The sequence below is a fragment of the Rattus norvegicus genome, chromosome X, assembly GCF_021556685.1.
Source record: "Rattus norvegicus strain SHRSP/BbbUtx chromosome X, alternate assembly SHRSP_T2T, whole genome shotgun sequence".
Classification (NCBI taxonomy): domain Eukaryota; kingdom Metazoa; phylum Chordata; class Mammalia; order Rodentia; family Muridae; genus Rattus; species Rattus norvegicus.
In genome coordinates, this window is record NC_141554.1 from 123,912,328 (window position 1) to 123,938,136 (window position 25,809).

General features: G+C 39.6%; 1 protein-coding gene across 7 annotated transcripts in view; it reads left to right on the forward strand.

Annotated features, from left to right (window-relative positions):
- Dock11 (dedicator of cytokinesis 11) overlaps positions 1–25,809 on the forward strand; it is a 185,079-nt gene that overhangs the window by 78,609 nt on the left and 80,661 nt on the right. For all 7 annotated transcript variants that reach the window (XM_087599791.1, XM_087599792.1, NM_001434047.1 and 4 more), the window contains 13 exon segments: positions 3,565–3,705; positions 4,895–5,107; positions 7,410–7,532; positions 8,812–8,894; positions 11,557–11,679; positions 11,873–11,949; positions 13,748–13,932; positions 14,019–14,084; positions 16,156–16,248; positions 18,851–18,974; positions 24,037–24,158; positions 24,592–24,678; positions 25,447–25,536. In XM_087599791.1, the coding sequence (XP_087455917.1) occupies positions 3,565–3,705; positions 4,895–5,107; positions 7,410–7,532; positions 8,812–8,894; positions 11,557–11,679; positions 11,873–11,949; positions 13,748–13,932; positions 14,019–14,084; positions 16,156–16,248; positions 18,851–18,974; positions 24,037–24,158; positions 24,592–24,678; positions 25,447–25,536 (1,527 nt within the window).

A 25,809-nucleotide genomic window follows, 5' to 3' on the forward strand; every position in this document is an offset into this window, starting at 1 on the left:
GGAAGTGCAAGGCCCTGGGTTTGGTCCCCAGCTCCGAAAAAAAGAACCAAAAAAAAAAAACATTCATGAAACTATTTAGAGGAGTGAATTCTTTGTTTTCTTCTCCCTTTTCTATATGAAACTTCATTGAACAATTTACTATTGTTGGTTTTGTGTGTGTGTGTGTGTGTGTGTGTGTGTGTGTGTGTGTGTGTGTGTGTGTGTTATGTTATCTTTGCAGGCAGATATGCCATGACACATTTGTGGAGGTCAGAGGACAACTTGGTGGATTTGGTCCTCTCCTTTACCCTTAATGAGCACTGGGGATTGAATTTAGAATTTCTGGCTTTCATGGTAGTGCCTTTAGCCGCTGAGTCATCGTGATTTTGTTTTAATAAAAAAAGTATGATCACAACAGGTTTTACCTCAGTAAAAACATATTAAGAAATTATAAAATAACTTGAGAAAAAACTGATTTTGTTATTTCTTTTTTATTATGCTTCATAGAGTTCTCTAATTGAGTTTTAAATTAGGCTTGACATTGACATAGTGCGTATGTATAATGCATACAATTAAAAAATTTCCATGTAAAATTGATACTGTGTGCTGTGTACGTGTGGTGCATGCATGTGTATGTGGGAAGGATATGTGTGCACCTTTCTGTGCACCTGTGAAGGCCAGCATTTGCCTTGGAACATTTTCTCTTATGTCTCTCCACCTTATACTTTGACACGGATCTCTCTGAACCTGGAGCTCACTGTTTTAGCTAGACTGTCCAGCAAGGCCCTGGGATCCACCTGGTCCCTGTCATGTTCTTCTCCAGCTCTGGGCTTACAGGTGTACAGTATTATGTCAGACTTTTCTGTGGCTATCCAGGCTCCCGACTGAGGTCCTCATACTTGCATAGTAGGCACTTTACCCAGTGACCTTAATGCCAGTGAATTATTTTTTTAAAAACAACTTCTCTCTTGCCAATAGCAATGTTATAGATTGTTTTAATGTCAGTTATGTGATACATACACACACATACATAGATGTTGGTGAGATAAAATGCTTGATGACTTAAATTCCTAGAACCCTCTTTAAAGGTGGAAGGAGATGATTCTAGAAAATTGTCATCTGACCTTTATGCATGTGCTATTGTATATATATCACACACACATAGTAAGTAAATGTAATAAAACATAGAACAGTGAGTTTCTGAGATGGCAGCTCTGGGATACTCATTCAGAAAACTACTTGTGGCAGGCATGACTGAGCCTTTGATTGCCCTCAGTGATTGGGCTGTAATTGGACATGTCAGACTCTTTGACTGAGTACAAAGGAGGCAGTTGATGGTGGTTGAAACTAAATCTAGTATCTTTAAAAACTTGTGGTTTACTGTTTTTGTGGTCATGAAACTGAACTGATTTTGTGTTTATCAATGAGCTTCAGTGAGGGAAAAGCCACAGATGCGATGAATCTTTAAGCACCATCTTTAAGAATTTAGTGTTCATTGTGGAAGGTCATCTCACCACAGAGTAATGTCGTGTTAAGTAGAAAAGGTGAAATGCTATCCCATAATTTCAACTTCCTTTTCTGGTCACATTTCAATGTAGAGAGAGTAGATTTTTGCCTATGACCTTAGGGAATAATGAAATGCTAGTTTCGCTGAAGGGATATGGATCAAACTTTAAACTGCAGGGGAAGGCCATATAGCTGAACATTTATACTTGGGGCCCATAGAAGGAAAAGGATTTGGGGGCTGGGGTGCTTTGGGCCACTTCCTCTACACATTCCACTGTTTGAGTAAGACAGAGAAGAGAGCAGATAAATGGGCAGAAATTAGAATTGATCTCCATGGCAATGGCTTGCCTCTGCTGGCCCATAGATAAGTGTTTAAGGGATCTGCCTAGTCCCACACTTGCTTTATTTTTGTAGATCAATAGACTCAGAGTGGGAAAACCATACAATATTCAGGTAAAAATTTCACACATTAGTCCCCTTAAGTGGGGATTTTTATTATAGACACAGGCTGGGTCAAACCGCCATAATTATTTAAGAGGTATAGTACTTGGTTTTACTGAGAAAAAAAATCTTATATTTCTTGGCCTGACTGTTCCTTCTTGGGAACAGTTTTGATCAAATTCATTTTGAGTCATTTTGCCCCTGCCATGCTTATAGCCTTCATGAAAGTGTAAGTTGTTCCATTATCTACATTTGGCTTTCGGTTTGCAACCAGAATGACAAAAGACTGTGTGAGCCTTGGGAAGTGCAGAGCTTGCTACAGGTTTTTCTGAGGAGACACAGAAGCCTGCCCTGCTCAGAACAACTGACTCCCAGTAGCTTTTGTCTAAAAATTGTATTTATCTTGAAATACAAGTATTTTTTTTAAAAAAAACTGTATCCTTTGTGGTAATTAGGGCACATTCCTCAGTTCTGTTAGAAGCTGAGCTCAAGTTTATCTGTCTTCTAAACAGAAACACCTCTTTGTCTCTGTCTGTCTCTGTCTATCTCTCTGTCTCTCTGTCTCTCTCTCTGTCTCTCTCTCTCTCCCCCTCCCTCCCTCCGTTCATCCCTTCCTCCCTCCCTCCCTCCCTTCATCCCTTCCTCCTTCCCTCCCTCCCTTCATCCCTCCATCATTTAAATGTAGGTGGTTATACTGGGTTCCAGCCTTGGCTGCCTCTCACCCTAGATGCCACGACTTTCAAATCCTTATCAACAACCAGACCTCTCAGTTTTCCAGCCAAGTCTCAAACTCAAAAAAGTCAAACCATCCCTAACTGAACTGCTCATTTCCACTCACTTTCCCCCAAAATCTACCATTCATTTGCAGGACACACGAAGTTTTTAACATCCGTCTACTGTGCTGTTCTCATTGCCTTTCAAACCTGTTCTTGTCAGCTTGTGAAGGAAGTGCATCCTACTGTCTTTGAGGATATATTTTATGAAGAGGAGGAGGAGCAGGAGGAGGAGAAGAACCAATTAAATAATACTAAAAAGTAATGTTAGATAAATCTAAGAAAGGACATATAGACTGTCAGGATGTATGCAATTTTTTTTTACAGGAAGTTGGGGAAATACTTCTCTTCAGAAGTTCATATAGATCAGAGAGACTTGAATGAAAAAGGAGAGCAAGCCAGACAATTCTCTGGGGGTAGGGTCCCTGAAAGAGTAGCAAGTACAAAGCCCCTGTGGTGAGAGAGATACTAGATGTATTAAAAAAAATAACCGAGGAGGGACATGTGATTTGGAGCAGTAAAATGATGGGGAAAGGCAAAAAGCGTGAATTGCAAGGTCACAAACATGAGAAATGAGAGTCAGGAGTCACACCATGTAGGGTAGGGGTTTCTAGGCCCAGGTGGATTTCTGTTGTGTTCATTGCCTTAGGTCAGGTTCTCATCATCTTCTTCCAAGAGTTGTCTGTCCGTGCTCAAAAGTTGTCAAGTCTCCTGACAGATCCTGTTGAATAAAAGCATTAAAGGGGGTTCAAAGTGTACAGGACTGTTGGGTTCTGCCAACTCTAGCATGCTGCTCTGAAGCTGTATCATTCAGTGTTATTATGAATACCGTCTTCTTAAACAACTCATCTATCTGTTTTTACAGAGGTTAGACTTTTCAGGAATTGAGCCTGATGTAAAGCCATTTGAAGAAAAGTGCAACAAGCGTTTCCTGGTGAATTGCCATGATTTAACTTTCAATATCTTGGGTCACATTGGAGACAATGCAAAAGGACCACCCACAAATGTATGTATGACCCTTCCTCCTACTGCCCTGGATCCAGCATATTAAAGAAATACCTTTCTTTTTTATAAGTAGGGACTAATTGGCGGGATGAAAACTCCGGTGTTAGATATTATGATAAATTTGACATGAAGAATTTTATCTCTTTCTTTTGGCCAAAATACAAAAGATGTTTTCTCATCTTGAGAGGATTCCTGCAAGTCTTACCTACTTAGAGTAGCTGATAGAATGTGTTCTCTTTTCAGGAGTGGAATGTCCCCAGAAGCTGGAAAAAATCTGCCCTCACATGGGATTTGACTAAGGAATAGAATTTCTTTTAGAAAATTGGTTCACAGAAATTAGTTAGTTTCCCCAAGCCTTAGAGAGATATAGTTGCTGTTCAATCCGCTGGGCTCACTCATTGTTCTATAGAATGAAATTCATTTTTGGTGTAAATATTGGGTATCATGAATTGGTGTGGTCAGAAATGCTTGCCACTGTAAATTTCCAATCTTCAAAGACACTAATGTTCATCTTTAGTTTTGATTTCTAGTTCCAAAACTATCAAGTAAAGATGGATTCTTTCACAAAGTACCTAAAATACATCAGAGCACTTTCCTGCCTGCAAAGGGTTAATCTTTACGCCATTTGGCATGAAATTTTTCTTTCTGACCAGGTTTCAAATGCCATCTGTAGGGAAGAATCATGTCTTCCAAATTTGCTGATGGGGCAGAACATTTTTTGTATAATTTGCTGTTGACTGATGCTGGCTCTTATGAAATGTATAGTCTAGTACATTGCAATATCCCATAAAGGAATTTTTTATAATCTATAAATTAGCAATTTTTGGAGTCATGACAGTAAATGTATAAAGACTTAAAATTTTATTCATGGATCAATTTTTCTTTAGGGGAAACTTTTGAATTCTGTTCATCTCTTTAAAACTATAACTTGTTAATTTTTGTGAATTCACAACTTATAAATTTATACCTGATGAAATTAAACTTTTATCTTAATTTAAAAATTAAAATTGAAATAATCATTTCTGAATGCCTTTCCTGTTATTTGACCCAGAACAAATGTAGGTCACTTTTAACTAAATATTAAATGAGAAGGTACCACAATAAACTCAATCCTGAAGAAAAAATAAACTCATTTTGCAATTTGTCTCCCAAAGGCTTAATTTTCAAGTGTCAATTGTATTTCTTCCTAGGTTGAGCCCTTTTTCATCACCCTTGCCTTATTTGATGTAAAGAACAATTGTAAAATTTCAGCCGACTTTCATGTAGACTTGAATCCACCCTCTGTCCGAGAAATGCTGTGGGGTATGTCTACCCAACTGGCTAATGATGGGAACGCAAAGGGCTCTTCACCTGAGTCTCTCATCCATGGGATTGCTGAGTCTCGGTTATGCTACATAAGGCAGGTGAGCGTGGATGCTGAGCAGGTGAAACTTTTTGGAATGTATTAATACACCGTTTCCACCAAAGAAAAGGCTAAGAATGTCAGCAGACAGCACCTGAGGACGCTGCAGAGCTGCTCTTTGCAGTAACCCACATACCTTTGTTCCATGTTTAGAAAAACTTCACAACACAGTTACCACATTGGAACACGGGATTTTGGATAACCTGAATCTGTGTTACCAGGCCATGGTTGCAGAATCAACTGTCACTCATCCCCTTAAAATAAAAGTATTAATCAAAATAGAAAGGACTGAATGCAAGGTCCAGTTCTAAGCATACCTTGTGTAGGAACAGCGCGGATAGTCTGTTAGCCAGGCTCAAAGTTCAAGCAGCGTCTTTAAAGCAATACCAGAAACCAAGTTCTGTGACTGTGATATAGTTTGATGGGCCACCCTAGTGATAACCAGACCCCTAATATGTGTTATTCCATTACACCATAGAAGAAGCTTCTGACAACAATATTACTCTTAGTCCCATCATTTCATAGGACCCGAGATGTAGAGAAGATGTGAATTGCCAAAACTAATAAATGGCCAAGCCAGAATCTGAACCCAGGCTTTCTAACTCCTCACCCATATCTTATCCACCTTGTTCCATGTTTGTGCTTGCTGCTTAGTAATCCATCACCCAGACTTGCTACAAGTTTTTTGACTTGGTGGCGGAGGGGACCACTGCTAACCTCACACTGTTTTCTATCATGCTCTGTCAAACTTAGAAACTTCAATTTGGAATTCAATTTAGGAGGTAATATGAAATGCTTTGAAATGCTTTGAAAACTAGACAGCCCTATTTAACGAAGTTGGTAATATACCAAGTAGGAAAACAGAACTTGCTAAAGACCCACTGATGGATTATTCTATTCAAATTCATTTGATGCTCCTTCAAGTATGAGACAAAAATCAGACACAATAGTTAGAGGATTTCCTTTCTCTTTTTTTCAAAATACAAAAGATGGTGTCGTTATTCCACACACATTCAAAGAAAATAATGTCACTTTGGTTGTATCCACATTCGTGCCCTTGAATAGAGGATAAAGACACTAGGCAAGTTCTAAGCCTCTGCTGCCTCCCTTTTCATGGACAGCACCAAAGCTTTTTTTAAACTGCAGAGTTTTCCATAAGATGGTGTATGGGTGTTCGTATTGCCTGTATGTGTCTATGTGGGTTTATGTACATATATGTGCATGTAGGTGTGGAAGGCAGAGTTCCAGAATAGTCTCTTCCTCAGTCACTCTTCATCATATTTTTTTCTCTTTAAGAAATTTAATTTCTCTTTAATTTTTTTGTTTTAATCATGTGTGGGTCGATGTATGCATATACGGGCAAATGCGTGTGAATGTCTGTGGAGGCCAAAAGAGTGTTAGGCTCCTAGAACTGGAGATAAAGGTGGTTGTGAGCCCCACCCCCAACACGGGTGCTGGGAAATGAACTCAGCCTTTGCAGGAGGAGTAAGAGGCAACTTTCTAGTTCTTCCACTATTTTTTTTTGAGTCAGCATCTCTCAGTGAATCTGGAGCTCTTACATTCAGCTGGACTGGTTAGCCAGTAAACTCCAGGGATTTACCTGTTTCTTCCTAAAACTGGGATTATAGGGCTGACTTCTGGCTCTCTGTGACTGCCGATCTCAGGCGCTCATGCTTGTGTGACAAATGCTTTGCCACTCAGCCATTTTCTCAGCCCCAGATGGTGAGTTTTTATGTTAGGCAAGCAGTGGAAGTGTATTCCTCCTTTTTCACTGTATTCAGTATGAATTGGGAGGGAACCATTTGGTAGTTTTAGCTACTTGGGAGACATACCTTAGTATACACCAATTAAGCCAAACAGTGTCTATTGTATTCATTAGTCCTTGCAAAACAGCTAAACAGAAGGAGCTTGGATGCCTAGGGTGAGCTAGTAAGAGAATAGGAACTGCATTTGGAAAGATACATTCATTGGAAGCTTTGGAATCTGTAGCAAAAACAGCCAGCACTACCCTCTGGATAGCGTGGTGCAGGCCTAGGGTATTAGTAGAGCTCCAGCATTCAGGTGGCAGGGCCAAAATGATTGCTTCAAGTTCCAACCTAGCCTGAGTTATGTATAGCTAGACTGTCTCAAAAAGCAGAAAGTCCCCCCAAATAACAAAAATGTTCTACCTATTCCTGGAATCCTGGACATGATCCTATGTTGAATATCAACATTCTGTACTCTCCACACTGCAAGATATCAGTTGCCAAACAGCCATATGTATGTTACAGAAAAATATCTAACAGAAGTCATTTCTCCTCTAGGGAATCTTCTCAGTGACGAACCCACATCCTGAAATTTTTCTAGTTGTGAGAATTGAAAAGGTGCTGCAGGGAAATATCACACACTGTGCAGAACCCTACATCAAAAACTCAGATCCCATAAAGGTAATTTAAAATTGGTAAATATTTCTGCACAGTAGAGAACTCACCTTTTACTGATATTTTAAAAGGGCATTGTCAGAGACCTTTGTGATGAAAAATTATCTTCTCTGAGGACTTTTTACATTGTCTACTATGGAAAACTGTACCTATATCCACTCCTGTCTCTGATGCAATGAGGCTAGACAATAAGCACATTATCGATGTATTGACTTCAAAGGGTTACTGTTCACTGTGGTCCATCTCGCCCTTTATACTTTTTCAGTATTACTTCTTTCATGACGTGTTCATATATTACATGGTGGGGATTTTTCATTGTTTATTTTTTTCCTGAATGTTCTTAAATGGCAAAATTAAAAGTTGTCCACTTTTATCATTACTTAAATCCTTGGATCATGATATGTGACTGGTTAGAAACCTGAATCCTGTCCTTTCCTGTTATAAATGAGAAATCGAGACCTAGGGAAGGGAAGGATTTGTGGGACAATTAATTCATAGCACCATAGTTATTGTGTATTTAAGAGCCATAAATCTATTGAATGTTAGATTTTAGTGCATTCAAGTAATATTTATTAAGTGGAAGATGCTGAGGAGGCATGACTAATAGGTGGGGGACATATTTGCAGTGTACACAAAAGCCTCTAGCATTTTGTATCCCCAGAGATAAGCATCTAGCCATTGCTTCGAAGCCTATTTAGGCCTTAGCTTATCGCCTTTGTCATCTCTCATTGCCTGTTCAAACAGTGGCTGCTGCCCACATGAGACTAATTGCATTGACTCTTGTCACTTGTGCCTTATCTTGGGAGTAGAAGGTCAACTGTATCTAGGACAAACTTCCCCTATGAATAATGAGTATCTGCCAGCAGTATGGAAGGGAATACACGTTAACACTGCTGAAAGTGTTCCTACCAGAGGGCTGTGGTACAAAGCAGTCCAATATCTCATTAGTCTGTCTTCTAAACTGAAGAAAGAGTTGTTAGGGAGAAAACAACATGCCTTTAAGAATTACGTTTTTGCTAGGGATGTGGCTCAGTGGTAGAGTGTGAGGCTGTTGATTTGATCTCTAGCATAACACACACACACACACACACACACACACACACACAGAGTTTAAAAAGAAATACTTTAGTCTTGGAAAATGGGTACTGAGGATATATTTTAATATTTATTTATAGATGTTTCTTTCCAGGGTTTTTGGTGTGTTATAGTGATGATTTGGGGGAAGTTTGAAGATGAATCCATGGCAGATTGAACAAATCTAAACTCACCTTTTTTCTGACTGTAGACAGCCCAGAAGGTACACAGGACAGCTAAACAAGTGTGTAGCCGCCTTGGACAATACAGAATGCCCTTTGCTTGGGCAGCCAGGTTAGTGTAAATGCAGTCCTGACTCTTCTATTTTTAGTTCTCTGTGAAGTTGAAGACCAATGTCCTTACCAGCAATTCAGCGGTCCATTTCTGTCAGGTTAGTTGTGCCTTGTGACACTTGGGATGTAAAGCTTCTTCAGAATTTGCTATGCATATAAAACCCACTTCCAAACCCCAATTGTGATACGGGAAATTTCTTTTGGTTTGGGTTAATCTGATGGACACTACTTAACCTTATATTTTAGCTCATCGCTAAAGTGGTAAAATTTTCCCCATAGAACTAGAATGTATAACAAATTATGTATAATATTCTCAGCTTTTCAGAGTTGGCTGAGTTTATGACTTTAAAACCTATCAGAATCATTTTGGAAAATGTACTCAAAATTTGATGGCAAAGCATGCAGATTTTCTGGTAAATCCTTTGGAAATAGTGTATTTAGAAACATACATTTTCTATGATTCTTATGTTATAGTAGCTTATGAAAGCGTTTTATCCAAACCTTGCAAATGTACAAGCAATGAGGATTTGAAGCCTGTTTCTTGCTTATCCCCACTTTGAACTATAAGTTCATCAGCTTGTTTGTGGTACAGCCTGTACAACTGACTGGGAGTTCTTGGGAAAGGGCACCATGTTCTGAATAATTCAATTAATTCTGTTCACTGGGTGCTGGGGAATAGCACAGGGTAGGAGATTTGAAGTGAATCAGCTCTTCTGTCACTATTTATAACTATTTCATTTGGGGTAAGGATCTCAAAATATATCATGTGCTGTTAGATGAGAAGGCACCACTTTGCCTTGTTTCTCATACTGCTAAAACAAATGATTGCCAAAGATAGGTGAATGGCAAAAACTAATGCAGGTTGCTGTTCTAGAAGGAAAATTGTGGCTTATAAACATACATATATAATTTTTATAAAGCATCTACCTTAAAAGTCCATTTCTGCTGCTACTACTGTTTAAAATTGATATTTTACTTATAATAATTAAGTTTAACCCTGTCCGGAATACTTACTTATCTAAGTACTTAATGCATATTTTGTTTACTTATTTTTTAATACATTTTTTGCCTTGTAACTCTTCTTAGTCTAGAGCTCACTATTATGTCAACCAGGCTGTCCTTGAACTTGCAGCAGTTTCATGCCTCTGCCTTCAGAATGCTATGATCATAGACAGCCATGCACTCCTCTGCTGGGCTTAATGTATAAATACACATTTAAGAGACAGGTACCACACTTATCTTTGAGGTAAGGAAATGGAGACACAGAAGGAGAGGATGAAGAAAATGAAACCCATGTCTAAACCTTAGAGCATGTAGTAGAGTGGAGATCAGGATACGGGCTACCCCGCATTAGTACTGACTCCAGACCAGTGTGCCATTCTCCTGCTCTTAGGCAGTTACGGGAACTGCCTGCTGCTCTTTTGCCAGGCGAGAAAATTAATTCTGAAAGCTTCACAGAGAAACTCTGATCCCCAATTCTGGCAAGGTCTTATGCTACTTTTTCCTTCCTGGATTGTTTCCATCAGCTGCAGTCGTAGGGATTTACTAAGGTTTGTCCAGGACATTTAAAAAGGGTCTGATAAGCCCCTGTTACTGGGAATAAATATTTTAAAGCAGAAGCAGTGGGCTTTGCTGAGGAGTAAGTAAAATACCAATTTTAAACAGTAGTAACAGCAGAAATGGACTTTTAAGGTAGATGCTTAAGGTAGATGCTTTTAAGTTAGATGAGTTTCTGGCTATTGCTACTCCTAGTGCATTAGGTGTTCATATATTACTTTCCATTTTAGCAGCAAAATAGCTTCTTAAAATGGTAGAAGAGCCTGGGTATGGTGGTGCACACATCTTTAATCCTAACACTTAGGAGGTAAGGGGAGGCAGGCAGATCTTTTCGAGTTCGAGGACAGCCTGTTCAAGACCAGCCAAGGCTATCTAGTAAAACCCTGTCTCAAAAAAAATGTGGGGAGGACCTCTCAAAATGTTATGACTATATATGTAGTAAACTTTATGTAAAATTACCTTTAGGAACCAATGTAATTTTTATCAGTTTTATGCTGATAAAATGACTCACTATTGGTAATATGTATTTAAGAATCCACCTTAATAAATATTCACAAATGTAAGGACCACTTTAACCATAACTAGTATAATATAGATAATGTTTCTTCCCAGAAAGGGTCCTCATGCCCCTGTCTACTTGCCTTTACCCACCTTTATGCATCCTTGTGCACCCAGGCAACTATCCATCTGATTGTCACTGGATAAAATTTTGTCCCGAACTCATCAAAAAGTGGAATCCTGCAGCATGTATTCTTGGGATTGGTTGTTTCTGCCCAGCAAGCTTTGCAGATTCATCCCTGTTGTGTAGCATTCATTTTCAGTAGCATTCCACAGCACACTATGCCAGTTTGTTTATTTATTGATCAATTTCTGATGTATTACCAGTTTGGAGTTACAACAAATAAGTCCGCTGTGAGCATCCAGGTAGCCTGTGGAACCGTGCCTAGAAAGACAATGGCATTGCTGTAGGGTAGGTGGTGTGTGCTTCACTCTGTGATAGCCCAGCAAAGTACTGCCGTGCATGTTTACAGTTTTGCATTCACACCAGTACAAGTTGACTTTGTTGGTAATTCCTTGTTTTAAAAGCCTTTCTATTGCCGTTCTAGACCCATTTTCAAAGATCTTCAGGGCTCTCTGGATCTGGATGGGAAATTTTCCCCTTTGTATAAACAAGACAGTAGCAAGCTTTCAAATGAGGATATTCTCAAGTTGCTCTCAGAATATAAAAAGTAAGTGTGTGACATTGTTCTACTAAATGAATAGAATGGATGAATTATCATCGACTTCCTAAAGTAATGAATATGAGCTATATATGGGCAAGGTTAAAATGCTTAAAAATTTGAGATTGGGTTTCAGGTAACTAATGTATTTAACAGTCAGTCATCATTTTTTACCTCTAAACTATTCTTGATTTCTACCTAGGCCAGAAAAGACAAAATTGCAGATTATCCCCGGACAGCTGAATATCACAGTGGAGTGCGTTCCTGTAGATTTACCAAGTAAGACTGTATTGCAAACAAACATTGAGAGTTGGAATCAGAGCTTGAGTAGCTATCAATAGTTTACTGCAGGTTTGCACAGTGTCTTAATTCCCTAGGGCTTCCCTAACCACCAAAGGAAGAAGCTAACTAGCAAAGGATGTTTGGGGTCATATGCTGCAGACTGAGGGCATCCTATATATTGTAAAGACCTTGAGATAGAAACATTCTTAATTTTTATGAATAGAGAGGAAATTGGTGTGACTCCATGGTAGGATGTGGTGGGAACAATGGAACAGGAAACGGTAGTAGAAAAAGAATATAGAGAATTGTATAGACTGGTAACACCTTAGATTTGTACTTTATTTTAAGAACATTGAGAAATCACTAAAGGGTTGTATACAGGGAACAATACCCAATGTGCATTTAAAAATATCCAAGAGTGAAATAGATTATTTTTTCACAAAAGGAATCATTGAGGGGAATAGAGAAATGACCCTGTAGCTACTTCTCTTCCAGAGAACCCAAATTCAGGTCCCACCACCTATATGTGGCTACTCACAACCACTTGTAACTCTAGCTTTAGGAAATTTGACAACCTAGCCTCTGCAGGCACCTGAACACATGATTGTGCATATGAACATGTGTGTGTGTGTACATGCACATGTGTGTGCACACATGTGCGCACATGCACACACACACACACACAGAGGAAATCTTTAATAAGATAATTGAAATATAGCCAGGAGTTTATACATATGCACACAGATGCTTTTTACAATGTTCTTTACTTTAGAGGGAACTTGGAAGCTAACAAAATCAAGATTGTCAGTGAGTTTCAAGTAATTATGGTACAGAATTACCGTAAAACTTGATGCAATGATTGAAATTGGTGTTTATAATTTGCTCAATGAGCTATCAGATAAACTATCAAGTAATCAAGATTGAGTTGTGTACACACCATGGGACTTCCACTTTGCTATGTAAAATGTGCTTAGCGAGAAGACTAGAAGACAACACTCACAAGTATCCATGCTACTTATCAATGCGATGACTGATTGCTATTGTAAATCTTTAATTTGTGCCTCCAGATGTTCTATTATTAGCATGCATTGTTTTAGTAATCAGAAGAAGAAGAAGAAGAAAACAACTGTAACAAAAATGCTGTGTCCTTAGGCTCAGTTTAGCCTTGGTCTTCCTTGTCCACCCACGTGGCTGGACAATAAAGTGTCCTAGCCCTACATAATGCTCATGACCTCTCCTACAGTGGCAGCTTCAGAAACACACATGGTTCAACTGCTTGGCCATTTTGTGTGTTTTATTTTATTAGTGGTAACACATCATAAGGTCTATTATTTCAAAAACTTCCATTATTTTTTAGTGAAAATTTGCACCTGCACTAAGTTAAATTTTTAAAAGCGATTCACCATGAGCTAATTGGAAGCATAAATTTACTCTCTTTGCTTTCCCTGACACTAATAAAAACTTGCAGCGAAAGCTAAAATTGCAGCCACAGGAGGGAAAAAGCAGTGGGTTTCTTTGCAGAGTTTAAATTTGTCAAAATTATGATGTGTTATATTTGGCAAGTCATTCAATGTTGAAAATAAAATTGCAACCCATGTCTAGTGTAAAGGGTCTCATGAAAATTCAGAATTCTACTGTGTTCTTTTCAGGTTCTTAAAGGTGTTTGACTTTTTGTCACCAACTAAGAATTCTCTTTTGAAATTGTTCTTTGCAAACACAATCCATGTATATTTCCACAAATGCAGGAATGTGTTAATGACTGTTATGTTACATGCTTATTTTTGCCTCACCATAGATTGTATTACCTCTTCATATGTGCCCCTGAAGCCTTTTGAAAAGAATTGTCAAAATATTACTGTGGAGGTTGAAGAGTTTGTTCCAGAAATGACAAAATATTGTTATCCATTCACTATTTACAAAAACCATCTGTATGTCTATCCCTTGCAATTAAAATATGACAGCCAGAAATCGTTTGCCAAGGTAAGGCAACTATACGTTCTTGGAGTATGCAATATTTTGATCATCTGTTCACTACATGACTCACTTTGACTGATTAATGATTTTAGGCTAGGAACATTGCCGTCTGTGTGGAATTCCGGGATTCAGATGAAAGTGATACATCTGCGCTAAAGGTCTGTTTATGGTGGTGATCCGTGTGTATTTTTGGAAGAGATTGTGGAGATGAAAATTTAGTACTTGATGGTGTCATGCACCAAGTTTAATGTCTTTATATTTCAACAAGAAAATATGCTAGAGTGACAAAGGTAATATTTCCTTTTCTACTATTACATGGGAACTAAAGGGTCTGTTTAAATAATCTATATTACAAGGTAGGGTGATATGCAGATATGGGAAGATGGGTGAATTTGGGCTGGGGATGTTTATCTATGTGGTGATCCTGCTCTGTAGTACATGCCTAGCATGTACAAGTTCCATCTTGGAAATGAGAAAGTGGATGAGATTTCCTTAGTCCCTTCTTGCATTTGCTCCACTTGAATTTTCATTGCTTAGAGGCCCAATCACCAGGTCAGTTTTTAATGACTGGATAGTTTATAATGTTTCCTTCAGGGGACCTTATGGTGTTACTATTAGGAGACCTTCAGCTCCTTGCGCTTTGAAGCCTGAACAGGCTTGTTGAGCTGACAGAAGCACAGCATGACAGCTTTGATCTGAGGGAGGACTTCTGCTCCATGACTGGCCAAACAGTGCCTCCAAACTTAGCTGTGTGATCTCTGCAAAACAGAGTCTCAGTAGCATGCAGTGCAACCAGGAATACCCATCATGGCGCAGTGCCTTTATGGTTTCACTATAAACTTTTCTTCTTAAGCCCAGTGATCAGAACCTGAGGTAGAAGCCCCAAACAGCACAGCCATCACAAAAGTGTGTGTGTGGTTCCTTGCTCCTAGCCTGAATCTAAAGCAGTCAAATGGATTGTTTGGTAGTCATACTCTAACCCACTAGAGAAAGGTACCCCTGCACTCCCAACTAAGTTGTTGAATATTGCACTGCCCCTATGTTTGAAAGGCACTCCCTTTTCCCCCAAAGAGAACCTTAAATGAAATTAAAGGTTAGCTGACTCAAATGCAGTAGAATTTTTCCTCTCTCTGCTGGTCTCTTCAGTGGAGATGAGAACAACCAGTTCCCTTTCCTCCCTGAGATATCTTTTGAGTATCATTTAGAAACCCTTAGGTTGGGCTGGAGAGATGGCTCAGCTGTTAAAAGGCTAGGCTCACAACCAAAAGTATAAGAAACCCTTGGGTTACTTTTCAGCAGTTCTTGAAAAAAAAAAAGAGCCTTGACAACTGTATTTCAGGAGAATTGGCTGTGGACTTGTGGAGTCTCAATTTCATTTCCTAGCTGGCCTAGAGGCTCACTCCACAGTAACAGTGGAGCAGTTAGTAACTTGGCATGCTGGCTCTGTATTCATTCTTAAACTTATTGGGTCAAGGGAAGTAAAAGTAAATCACAGTGGTCTTGAAATGGGAGCATTCCAAGGAACCATAGAAAGCCTAACATCTAATAGCAAAAAACAAGTGATTTTGAAAAAAAATGTGCCTTATAAAGTGTCAGGTTAAAATGTAAAGAGAAGCTGGGCACACCTTTAATGTCAGCACCTGAAAGACAGAGGCAAGGATCAATGCAGATCTCTGAGTTGGTGATGAACCTGGTCTTCATAGTGAGTTCTAGGCCAGCCAGGGCTACACAGGGAAACCTTGTTCCAAGAAGCAAACAAACAAAGCTTTATGGTGTAAGGGAACAGTAATCTTATCTGTCTGCAGCTTAATAGACATTTTATTTTTTAGATTTTTAGGTTGTTGTTTTTAAATGCACCTTTAAAAAAAAAGTCACTGAACAAGGAACATGCAAAAAGAAAACTCTTGCTAAGGTTCACCTATCTGTCCCGAAGAGCCAGATTATAGAGCATGTCAGTCCTAAAGGAGAAAATATCTGCAGCATACCACTGCCAGCTGGTTGGGAGAGCATACCTTTGGTGGCCAGATGTAGGAAAGCGTTTTATAGCTAGCTGAGATAGGCACTTTCTCAAGTGACTGCATAAACGCTTGGACACTTACAGGCTCATGATAGCAGAAGAGTGGACTTGGCCACGCCCCCTCCTCTCACTGCTTCTAAATGTATGGTTAAGTAGTATCTTATTTAAATACTCGGGTTAGGGATGGTGACTCTGTTTCCTATCTTTTGCAGTGCATTTATGGAAAACCAGCAGGGTCCGTTTTTACCACAAATGCATATGCTGTAGTCTCCCATCACAACCAAAATCCGGAGTTCTATGATGAGGTAAAACTCTGACATTTCAGAATTTTCAAAATTCAGTGCTTGCTAATTCCTTTCATTTTATTTTTTTTTAATTTTCAAGCCATTCACCTAATCATATGATCCCTGAATGTTTTGTCCATAAAAATTGAAAATGTCACATTGAAAGGAAGGGCTCATGCCTTCATGGTATCCATGATGACAGGGAGAGATTTACTTACAATGTGAAAGGCTTCTCTAGTTAAGATAGTACACATATCTGAAACAGGACTTGCAACTCTGACCCTCCATGTTTTTCTCAGACTGGTTCTGTTTCAATGAGAAAGTCACTGTCACTTTTGGGGTCTCCATTTTTTCAGCATTCAAATAAGAAATCCAGAGCCAGGCCTGGTGCAGTAGGCCTGGAATCCTGGCTGTTTTGGAGTATTATAAGTTGTAAGTTCAAGGCTTGCCTGAGTAACTTAATAGGGATGTATCTCAAAATGAGCATTAAAGGGGAAATATAAGCCAACCACGGTTATTCACCTGTAATCCCAACATTTGAAAGGCTGAAACAGGAGGGTCCAAAGTTCAAGGTCATTCTCACTAGCATAGCAAGTTTGAGGCTGGCCTGGGCCATACAAAAGTGTGTCTCGAAAATTATTGAAAACAGATCTGGGGATGTAGGTCTCAGATAGTGAATTTATTTGGTATATACAAGGCCCTAGGATCAAATCCCAGGGCCAGAAGTTAAGTAATTAACTACACAAATGTGGGTGTAGGCCATGAAATTAGAAAAGAGAATGCCAGGAGAGAGGAAAGAGGTGTTGAGGAAGAAAGAAGGGGAGGGGCAATAGTGAATACCTGTGAATGAAGCCAAAGTGAGGCTAAGGGGATGGAGTGAAGGTAGAAAGATAGAAGGCAGCAGGGACATGGTGGGGGCAGAAGGGGGCTATACCAAAAATTGTCTTTGAAAATCCCATACTGAAACAATACTTCAAGTGTTAATTTTAAAACACAAATAAATAGAGATAGATAGATAGATAGATAGATAGATAGATAGATAGATAGATAGATAGATAAACTTCACTAAAACCAGACTAGCTTTTCTGAAGGCATAGCCGGCTCTTTCCTCTTATGGTTTTAAATGGTAAGGGGCAGCTTGAAGCACTAGAGGGAGAAAGCTATACTGCTGGGTGTCACAGTCCTACTGGCTGTCCTGTGTACCTTGCTGAAAGGGATATAAAGGGGATTGCTGTGGCACTGTTTCCCTCTAGTCTGTCTGGTTCTTTCTTGCCACTTCTCTATCTCTGTATTACCCAGGGTGCTTAGTCACAGCCTCTTCTAGCCTCTATGCCTTTGCTTATCCAACTCTGCAGGCTGCTTTTGATTCCTAGTATTTGCATGTGGCCTGAATGGGTATCCTGGGCCAGTTGTTCTGCTGGTTCTGCCTAGGTGCTAAAATCTCCATTCTTGGCTTGGTCTGAAACTCTCCCTCCTGCAGTCAGGATTTCTCTGATCTGCCTGCTCTCCTATGGCCCCTTCTGCCCCAGCTCTGGGCCCCACTCATTCTGTTTTCAATGCATTTTCCCTGGTTTCTTTGGGGGCAGGGAAGGAATTAACAGTGTCTTGCATTTTTGCTACCCAGGGGGGAGAGTATGTCCATGTTTATGTGCAGTAGAGCATTAGATGCCCAGATGGTCGGGATGCTCTGAACAGGCATATTCGGTAATGAATATACCTATAACAGACCTCGGTGATAATGCTCCCAACCATGGCCTTGTATGCATTATAATTGGACCAAATGACCATTGACATACTATTCTTATGTGCCTCTCTATAGCCAGTATCACCCAGTGCAGAGATGTAAACATAATAAATGAGACATGATTATTTCCAGAGTGTCTAAAATAATAGATTTTTTTATTCATTCACTATATATTGACTAGAAAAGACCGAGAAAGCAGTTATTTTCATGTGTATCTGTATGGATATGTGTATCAAAGTTAAAATTTTGTTTCTTACCTGCTAATAGGAGATATAAGCGTACAATTGGTTTGTAATTAGAAAATTCCTTGAAATTGAGTCTTATAAGCATCTTTTGAACCTAACGTTTGGAGTTATATGTGACATCTTTTTGTCTGTTCAAGAACAAAGTTTCATTTGTTTTTCCTTGAGAAAGTCTTATGAACTCTGATTTGAGGGTACGTGATGGTGAACATTTGTACATTACTTGTAGGATTTTAATTTTGTCCATGCACAGAGGAACCACAACTTAGGTTATGTAGCATTTCAAATTCAGTGTTCATTGGATTGCACTGGACATGAGGATGTGGTTTTTAATCTACTGTTTTATAAAACCTGCTTTAAAACTTGGGGAATCCATTGAACTATACAGAAAGAAGTATTAAATCAACAAAAGTATTAAATCCCCACAACTCAGGAGAATAGTGCTGTCAAACTGAGGATGAGCAGAAAAACATCTGAAGTGCATTGAAATGATACCTGCTATTAGGCCACTTAGCTTATCCTTCATGGGGTATTTTTGGAACAGTACAGTGAAACTGAGTTACATGTCTGACAGCCTAACCTAACAGCTAAAACAAAGCAAACCAAAATGGCCTATGTAATGTCTCTACCATTTCAGATCAAAATCGAGCTTCCCATCCACCTCCATCAGAAGCATCATTTGCTTTTTACTTTTTATCATGTAAGCTGTGAAATCAACACAAAAGGAACAACCAAAAAGCAAGACACAGTGGAAACTCCAGGTACGTATGCTGCTTGTTTATTTATTTGTGTGGGGGCAGGGGACTAGTGGTGGTATGGTGTGCTGTGGTATTGGGGATCAGACCCAGGGTCATATAATCTTTCTCTAGGATATAAAATCTTTTCACCAAGTTGTCAACTGCTTCACTCCTTGACCAAAAATTATATCTCTGGATTATACAGCTCATGCTGAGTCAAGCTAAAAGCATTACCGGATCTCAGGAGTTGAAGACCAGCCTGGGCAGCAAAACAAGCTTCTTCTGAAAACAGTTCATTGACAAAAGACAAACTATACATTGATTTTATTATCATGCCTATCAAATATCTTTGTTCAGATGCTCACTAGTACAGCCAGAGTACTTTAAGCGACATCAAGTAATAATGCTGTTTTGGGGAGAAACACATATCACAATACAGCATTGTTATTTCTTTTATGTAGAATTGCCCAGCAACTAGAATTTTCCAGTTCTGCTTATTGAAGAAGAGAAAAGTTAGCCCAGAGCCAGGGACATCTGTGAGCTTGAGGGAGACTGGGGACTGCCTGTTGCTAATGAGAACAGATTTAATGAAGTTGAATAAGCTTTAGCAGTTCTGGTCCTGTGTCACAAAGGCTTTAAATAAACCAGTAGAAGACAGCTTTAGGAGACCATCCAAGGACTGTGAGCATACCCCGTGTTACTTCCGCTTTACAAATGTCATTATGCCTTAGGATGCATTCATTCAGCAAATATTTCTGTATATTTTTGTGAACTATTTTAGTAGATACTATGGAGAATGTAGTAAAAAATTTAATATAGAGCTTGTCTTAGCGTTAATATTGATGTGATAAAATACCATGATCACAAAAGCAACTTGAGGAGGAAATGGTTTATTTCAGTTTGTAGCTTGTAGTCTATCATGAAGGGAAGTCAGAACAAGGACTAAGAGCAGGAACCTGGAGGCAGGAGCTAAAGCAAAGACCACAGGAGGGGTATTGCTTACTGGCTTGCTCCTTATGGCTAACTCAGCCTGCTTTCTTATAGCACTTATGACTACCAGCCTAGGGATGGCACCACCCACAGTGACCTGAACACCCCACCCCCATCAATCATTAATCAAGAAAATGTATGATAGATGTGCCTATAGGTCAGTCTTAGGCATTTTCACAATTGGGAGTCCTTCCCAAATATCTCTATCTTATATCAAGTTGAAAGAAAAACCAACCAGGTCAGAGTTCATCATCATTGAGCCTATAATCTAGTTAACTTCATGGGTCCTATGTAGACAATTCTATCTGAGATAATAGTGAACCCTTGATATGTGAACACAGGTGAGCGAATGACTCAGCTAGTGAAATGACAGTGACTGTGACTCAGGAAAGTCTTTCAGGAGATGGTATTGGAATGAAGTCTTAAAGGATGGGGATTGAGCTTAGAATGGTATAATAGAAGGAAGGTGGGGTATTCTGAGATGAAGGAACAGCTTTTACAGAGTTAGAGTATTAAGGGGATAGGGACAGAAAACTAACAAACATACTTATGTTTGTTCTTAACAAAGAAAAAAGAGCCCAGGATGCTGGGTACACACAGGATGTCAAATTGAAAACATTTTGGAAAGCCTTGAAAGCCAGGCTGTGGATCTGACTTTATTAACAGTGTGGGACTATTGAAAGGTTACTAACACCAGTGTGAGCCGTTTAAGAGGAAAATGGTCCAGGAAGCAAAGTAAAGGGCACTGTGAGTTAGAGCAGGAAGAAGGAAGGAAGGACAGAAGGATACCAGTTGGAGACCTATTTAAAAGGTTCTATAAAGGAAGAGAGTACACTATGATCAAATCAGGAAGGAAGAATAAGGAAGAATTACAGAAAAGGAAAGTCAAGGGTGAAGACTTATATCTGTAGTTGTAGCACTCAGGAATCTGAGGCAGGAGGATTGTCATGAGCTTAATGCTAGCCTGTGCTATAGTATGAATCTGTTATTATTTTTTTTTAAAAAGGAAAGAAAAGGTTTAAGGTTCATGTTCTCTCAGTAAAAACCTCCGTGGGTTCTTTATGAATATACTCAACCACCAGCAGATTAAAAATATTATCTTGTATGTGTGTATATGTTCACATACATGCATGATCAAGCCACAAGACATTCTCAGTATCGTTCCTTAAGCGTCACTCAGTCTTACTGAGACAGGGTCTCTCACTGACCTGGAACTTGGCAAGTAGGCTAGGCTAGGTGCTGAGAAAGCCCTAGGGATCCATCTGTCTCCACAAGTGCCCTGAGCTGGGAATTGCACATCACCACACTTGGTTTCTTCAAAGATTTGTGCTAAAGATTGAACTCATGACTTCATACTTGCATAGCAAGCACTTTACCAAGTGAGTTCTCTCCCTGGTCCTTGTAAATGTTATTCTGGATCCGAAGCTGAGTGTGGTGGCATATGCTTTTAATCCCAACACTTGGGAGACTGAGGCGGGTGATCTCTTGAGTTTGAGGTCTACTAGCTAATTCAAGGATAGCCAGGACTATAGAGAGACACCCTCTGTGAAAAAAATAAAAAAAAAATGCATCTGTACTAAATTCATATAGGCTTTCCCTCTTGTTTTTGTCCCCTAATTAGTGTAATAAAACATCTCCATAGCAATTACATTCCAACAGATATTATATGTAATCAAGAAATACTTTGAAATATACGGAAGGATGTATGTAGGGTATATGTAAATACTATGCCATGTTATAGGTAAATTAAGCATGCAAATTTTAGTGTCTCTGAGATGGCCTTTGGCCAGTCAATCTCCTGGGAATTCCCAGGGCTGACTACCTGGCAATTAGCTGACTAATTGATGGATGCTTGAGAGTAACCAATGAAGTTTCAAAATTAGGTGATCACAAAGAAGACACAGCAGTATGTGGCAGGCTCCAACTGATGTGTTTGAGGAGCTAGTGAGATCTCGGAGGGATACCATCAGGCCACAGGGTTCAGTATTAGGGAGCCACCATTGAAATTGCAGTTAGAGCAGGAGCCTGGAGAAATGAGTTGAAACCAGGCAGAACTAGAAGAATCCATGCAAGTCCTTTCCACCTGAGTGATAAACTGCAGTTTTCTTATCCAAATTCTAGACAGAAATGGGCAAGGTGTTCGGTGAAGCATGAGGTGGTGATTCTTCACGTCACTCATCAATTCTAACTGTCCTCCCTTAAGTGGCTTCCTACCTTTGAGCCAGATGGCATGCTCGATCGCGTACCTTACAGCTTCCAAGTGCTGCCTATGAGTTTCAACTAAGGGAAACACTTGGCCGTGCTCTGATAATTCACAGTGCAAAACTGTCACCTAAGCAGAATTAGGCAGACAGAAAGTGAATTGATGGTTTTTTGGGTTAGGGAGAAAATGACAGTTGGAATGACGTGTTAAGAGTTTCTTTTTGGAGTGAAAATTTTCTGTAATCCTTTTTAATGGAGCAACTGCAAATACACCAAAAACCTATCACAAATTATACCTCAATAAAAACTTCATGAGGAAAAATATTGTCTAAGAGCAAGAAATAGTTTCTAGTTTGGAAGTGCCTGACACCCCACCCCCATTGGTTTAATTTTCACTTTCACAGTATCGATAGTGTCATTTCTTTATTTCTCTTTTTAATTTTTTTTATTTTTGAGATTATAATTACATCATTTGCCCCTTCCCCTTTTCCTTCCAAACTGTCCAATTGAGGACTGACCATTTGGTATTTAATAACCTTTGGTTTGCTTTTCCCTGGGGAAGACTTTCTTCCTCTCTAAGCATTCCTTAGCTGCTACAGTCCTTTGTGTAGGACTGGGGCCTCCTGGGCTTCCTGACATTGTCATTTTTAGTGGTGCTTCTGCACACAGCACTTTCCTGCTTTTTCTGAGAGCAGAGGTCTAGGGGAAGCATTTTTGAAGTGGGACTAGAGAGGATGCTCTTCGGACATGATACGGTGTATGTGAAAGCCTTTCAGTCTACTGAGAGAAAGCCATATTTTGGTGGTTTTCTAAGAGCAAAAGCACTTGACAAATTATATATGTCCATGAAAGCATTGTAACCAGATTTGTGTTGACTTCTGAGTTCACAATATAAACACACACATGCACACACATGCACATACGTGCATAGGCATTCATGCAAAGAATTTTAAAGACTTGGAAAGCGGTGGATTTACAAAGTGCTCTTCAGCCAACACCCCGCTTCATTTGCCAGAAGTCCATCAAGAGCAAGGTTGGTTTTTTGTTTTTTTTTTTATTATTTTATTTTTTACAGCTAAGTTATAAACACTCAAAGCCCAGAGTGATCTGTATAATGGAAGGACAGACACGATGGAACTCGAGCAACACAGACGGCTCTGGTTAGTTATAGCAAAACAGAATGAGTTTCTAATAGAAAGCCAAGGCCCCCCTTTGGGGTAGAAGTGTTAAGAAATGTAGAGATGGCAGGAAATCTCTTAGTGGACTGAAGTCATAAACACTGTAGCCTGGCTGTGTTCCCCTTCTACTCCTCGACCTCCGGGCAGGAAACCTCTGCCTGTCTAAATGATTGACTCCTTTACTACCTTGTATCCAATGCAGGCTGTAACCTTGATTTAGGACCTTAATTTTCCATACTCCAGTATCCCAGGGTTCCCATAAGAAGTTTTAGAACACATGATTGCTGTCCGAGATGGCGTCAACTGTGAGACTTTCAACTCTAAGTAGAAGGCTAGATAAGAGGGATTAGAACCTTCTAAAACACGAGTCTACCCAAACAGTCGCCAACAGTGGTGTTAAGGCACATTTGAGACATTTAAATATTTTCATGAATAACCTTAGGCCGGCTCCTTAATCCTTTTAACTGAAAGGGATATGTTGCTCCCATGTTTACTGCCAAAGATAGAGAGCCAATAACTTTTAGTGGACAGGCTGGGATTAGGAAAAGAGCCAAATGCATTGTTCCTTCCCGGCACCACAGTTGCCTGACACCTGGGCTCCCACATATGGATCCCTAGAAACATCACCATCCCGCCTGCTTCCCCAGCTTGCAGGCATTTGTGTAGCTGATTGTATTTGCAGTTTCATTTCTTATGGTTGATTATTGTCTTGGCAGTTGGATTTGCCTGGGTCCCTTTGCTGAAGGATGGGCGAGTCACCACATTGGAGCAGCAGCTGCCAGTCTCAGCCAATCTTCCCCCAGGCTACTTGAACGTGAATGATGCTGAATCAAGAAGGGTAGGGGGATATCTGTGTTTGGGGAAGCGCTCCCGTTTTATACATTGAAAAGTAGAATTGCGTTGGTATAGCGTGGTGCAGGAATCCTGAAGACTGTTCCTCCTTCGCAATCAAGTTAAGCAGGAAAGACTGCTCTGTGCTTACAGCTGATGATTTCAGTATCTTTTAAAACTGGATTTGGGACATGACTTTAAAAACCTCATTTATTTAAGTAATTCATATTATGGTAATTTATATAAATCTGGAGAGGAGTAGAAATCCAAAATTATTTGGGACATGTTTATTCTAAAGGACACTTATGTTTTTCCAGTATTTCCTTTGGTTGAACCTAATACATTTCTTTGCGAAATCTCTTAAAATGCATGGGTAGTATCGTAAGTTGTTCATGTATCTCTGGCTGTAATAGATATGCTCATGGCTGTATTTTTTCCAGCAATCAAATGCGGACATCAAGTGGGTAGATGGTGCAAAGCCTTTGTTGAAGATTAAGACCCACTTAGAATCAACCATTTATACTCAGGTAAGTAGCAGCACCCAAATTCTTCATCCGAATACTGGAATATGTTTCCTCATTAGACTGGACTAATTTTAATCTCCCAGTGCCTTGGAGAAATTGAACTTTAAAAGGCATGTAGAGGCTATCATCAGCATTTTAACCATGAAAAAAAAAAAACCTAAGTCTAAGTTAGGAGAAAATAGCTTCCCTGAGGCACAAAATAATAATGAGTGCTAGTTCAAAGTACATATTGCATTTTTCCACCTCCAGATGTGACCCACGTTGTCCAGAAAGTCAAGATGTACAGACTTCATATGAGACAACTGGATTCCCCAGCAGAGTGTCATGGCTTAAGCTGGGTACTAAATACCAGGAATGGTTCGCCAGGGAATCATGGCCCTTCCTGATGCTATGTTTTCTTCACCTGTCATTTCAGAGCTCTGTTCATGGTCACTTCATTAAAATAGAGAAACAACTCAATGCGAGAGAATCCATTATTTCTATTTTGATTTGTTTTGTTTTTTTAAAGCCTTAAATAAGTGCTTGCCTAGTTGGGTATGTTTAGCAACTTCCTGTGTGTTCGGGGACACACTATGTTTTCCTGGTCGTGGTCCTTCATATGAAGATTGAGAAGATGTCAAGGGCTTATGCAGAGATGGCCCCAGGATCTAGGTCTGAGAATATCCAGATAGATAGATAGGCCATCATGAGGCTGCATCAGGGAGAACTGGAGAGCCTGTGCTTGAGGCTAATGAAACAAATTTCATAAGGCTGTTTCCATCTGTGTTCCAGGATCTGCATGTGCATAAATTCTTCCATCATTGCCAGCTGATTCAGTCGGGCTCAAAAGAAGTTCCAGGGGAGCTCATTAAATATTTAAAGGTAAATGAACAGGTTCTGCAAAAGGTTCATTTTTCGTGCCTTTCTGCTGCTACATTTTTGACATGAGAAAAAAAAAAAGGAACCAGGCAAACACCTGAAAATCCTCTGGGCCTCAGGAGGGCACTTTCTCTTTTGTACTTTTCCATCAAGTGGCTGTTTAGAGGCAGACAATAGCATGGCTGCATTAGGGAGAAAATGTTACAGCCAAAATTTGACATCATGGTTTAGAAACCTCATGAATTTAGTTGGCGAAATGGCTTTGGGGGGAGGGGA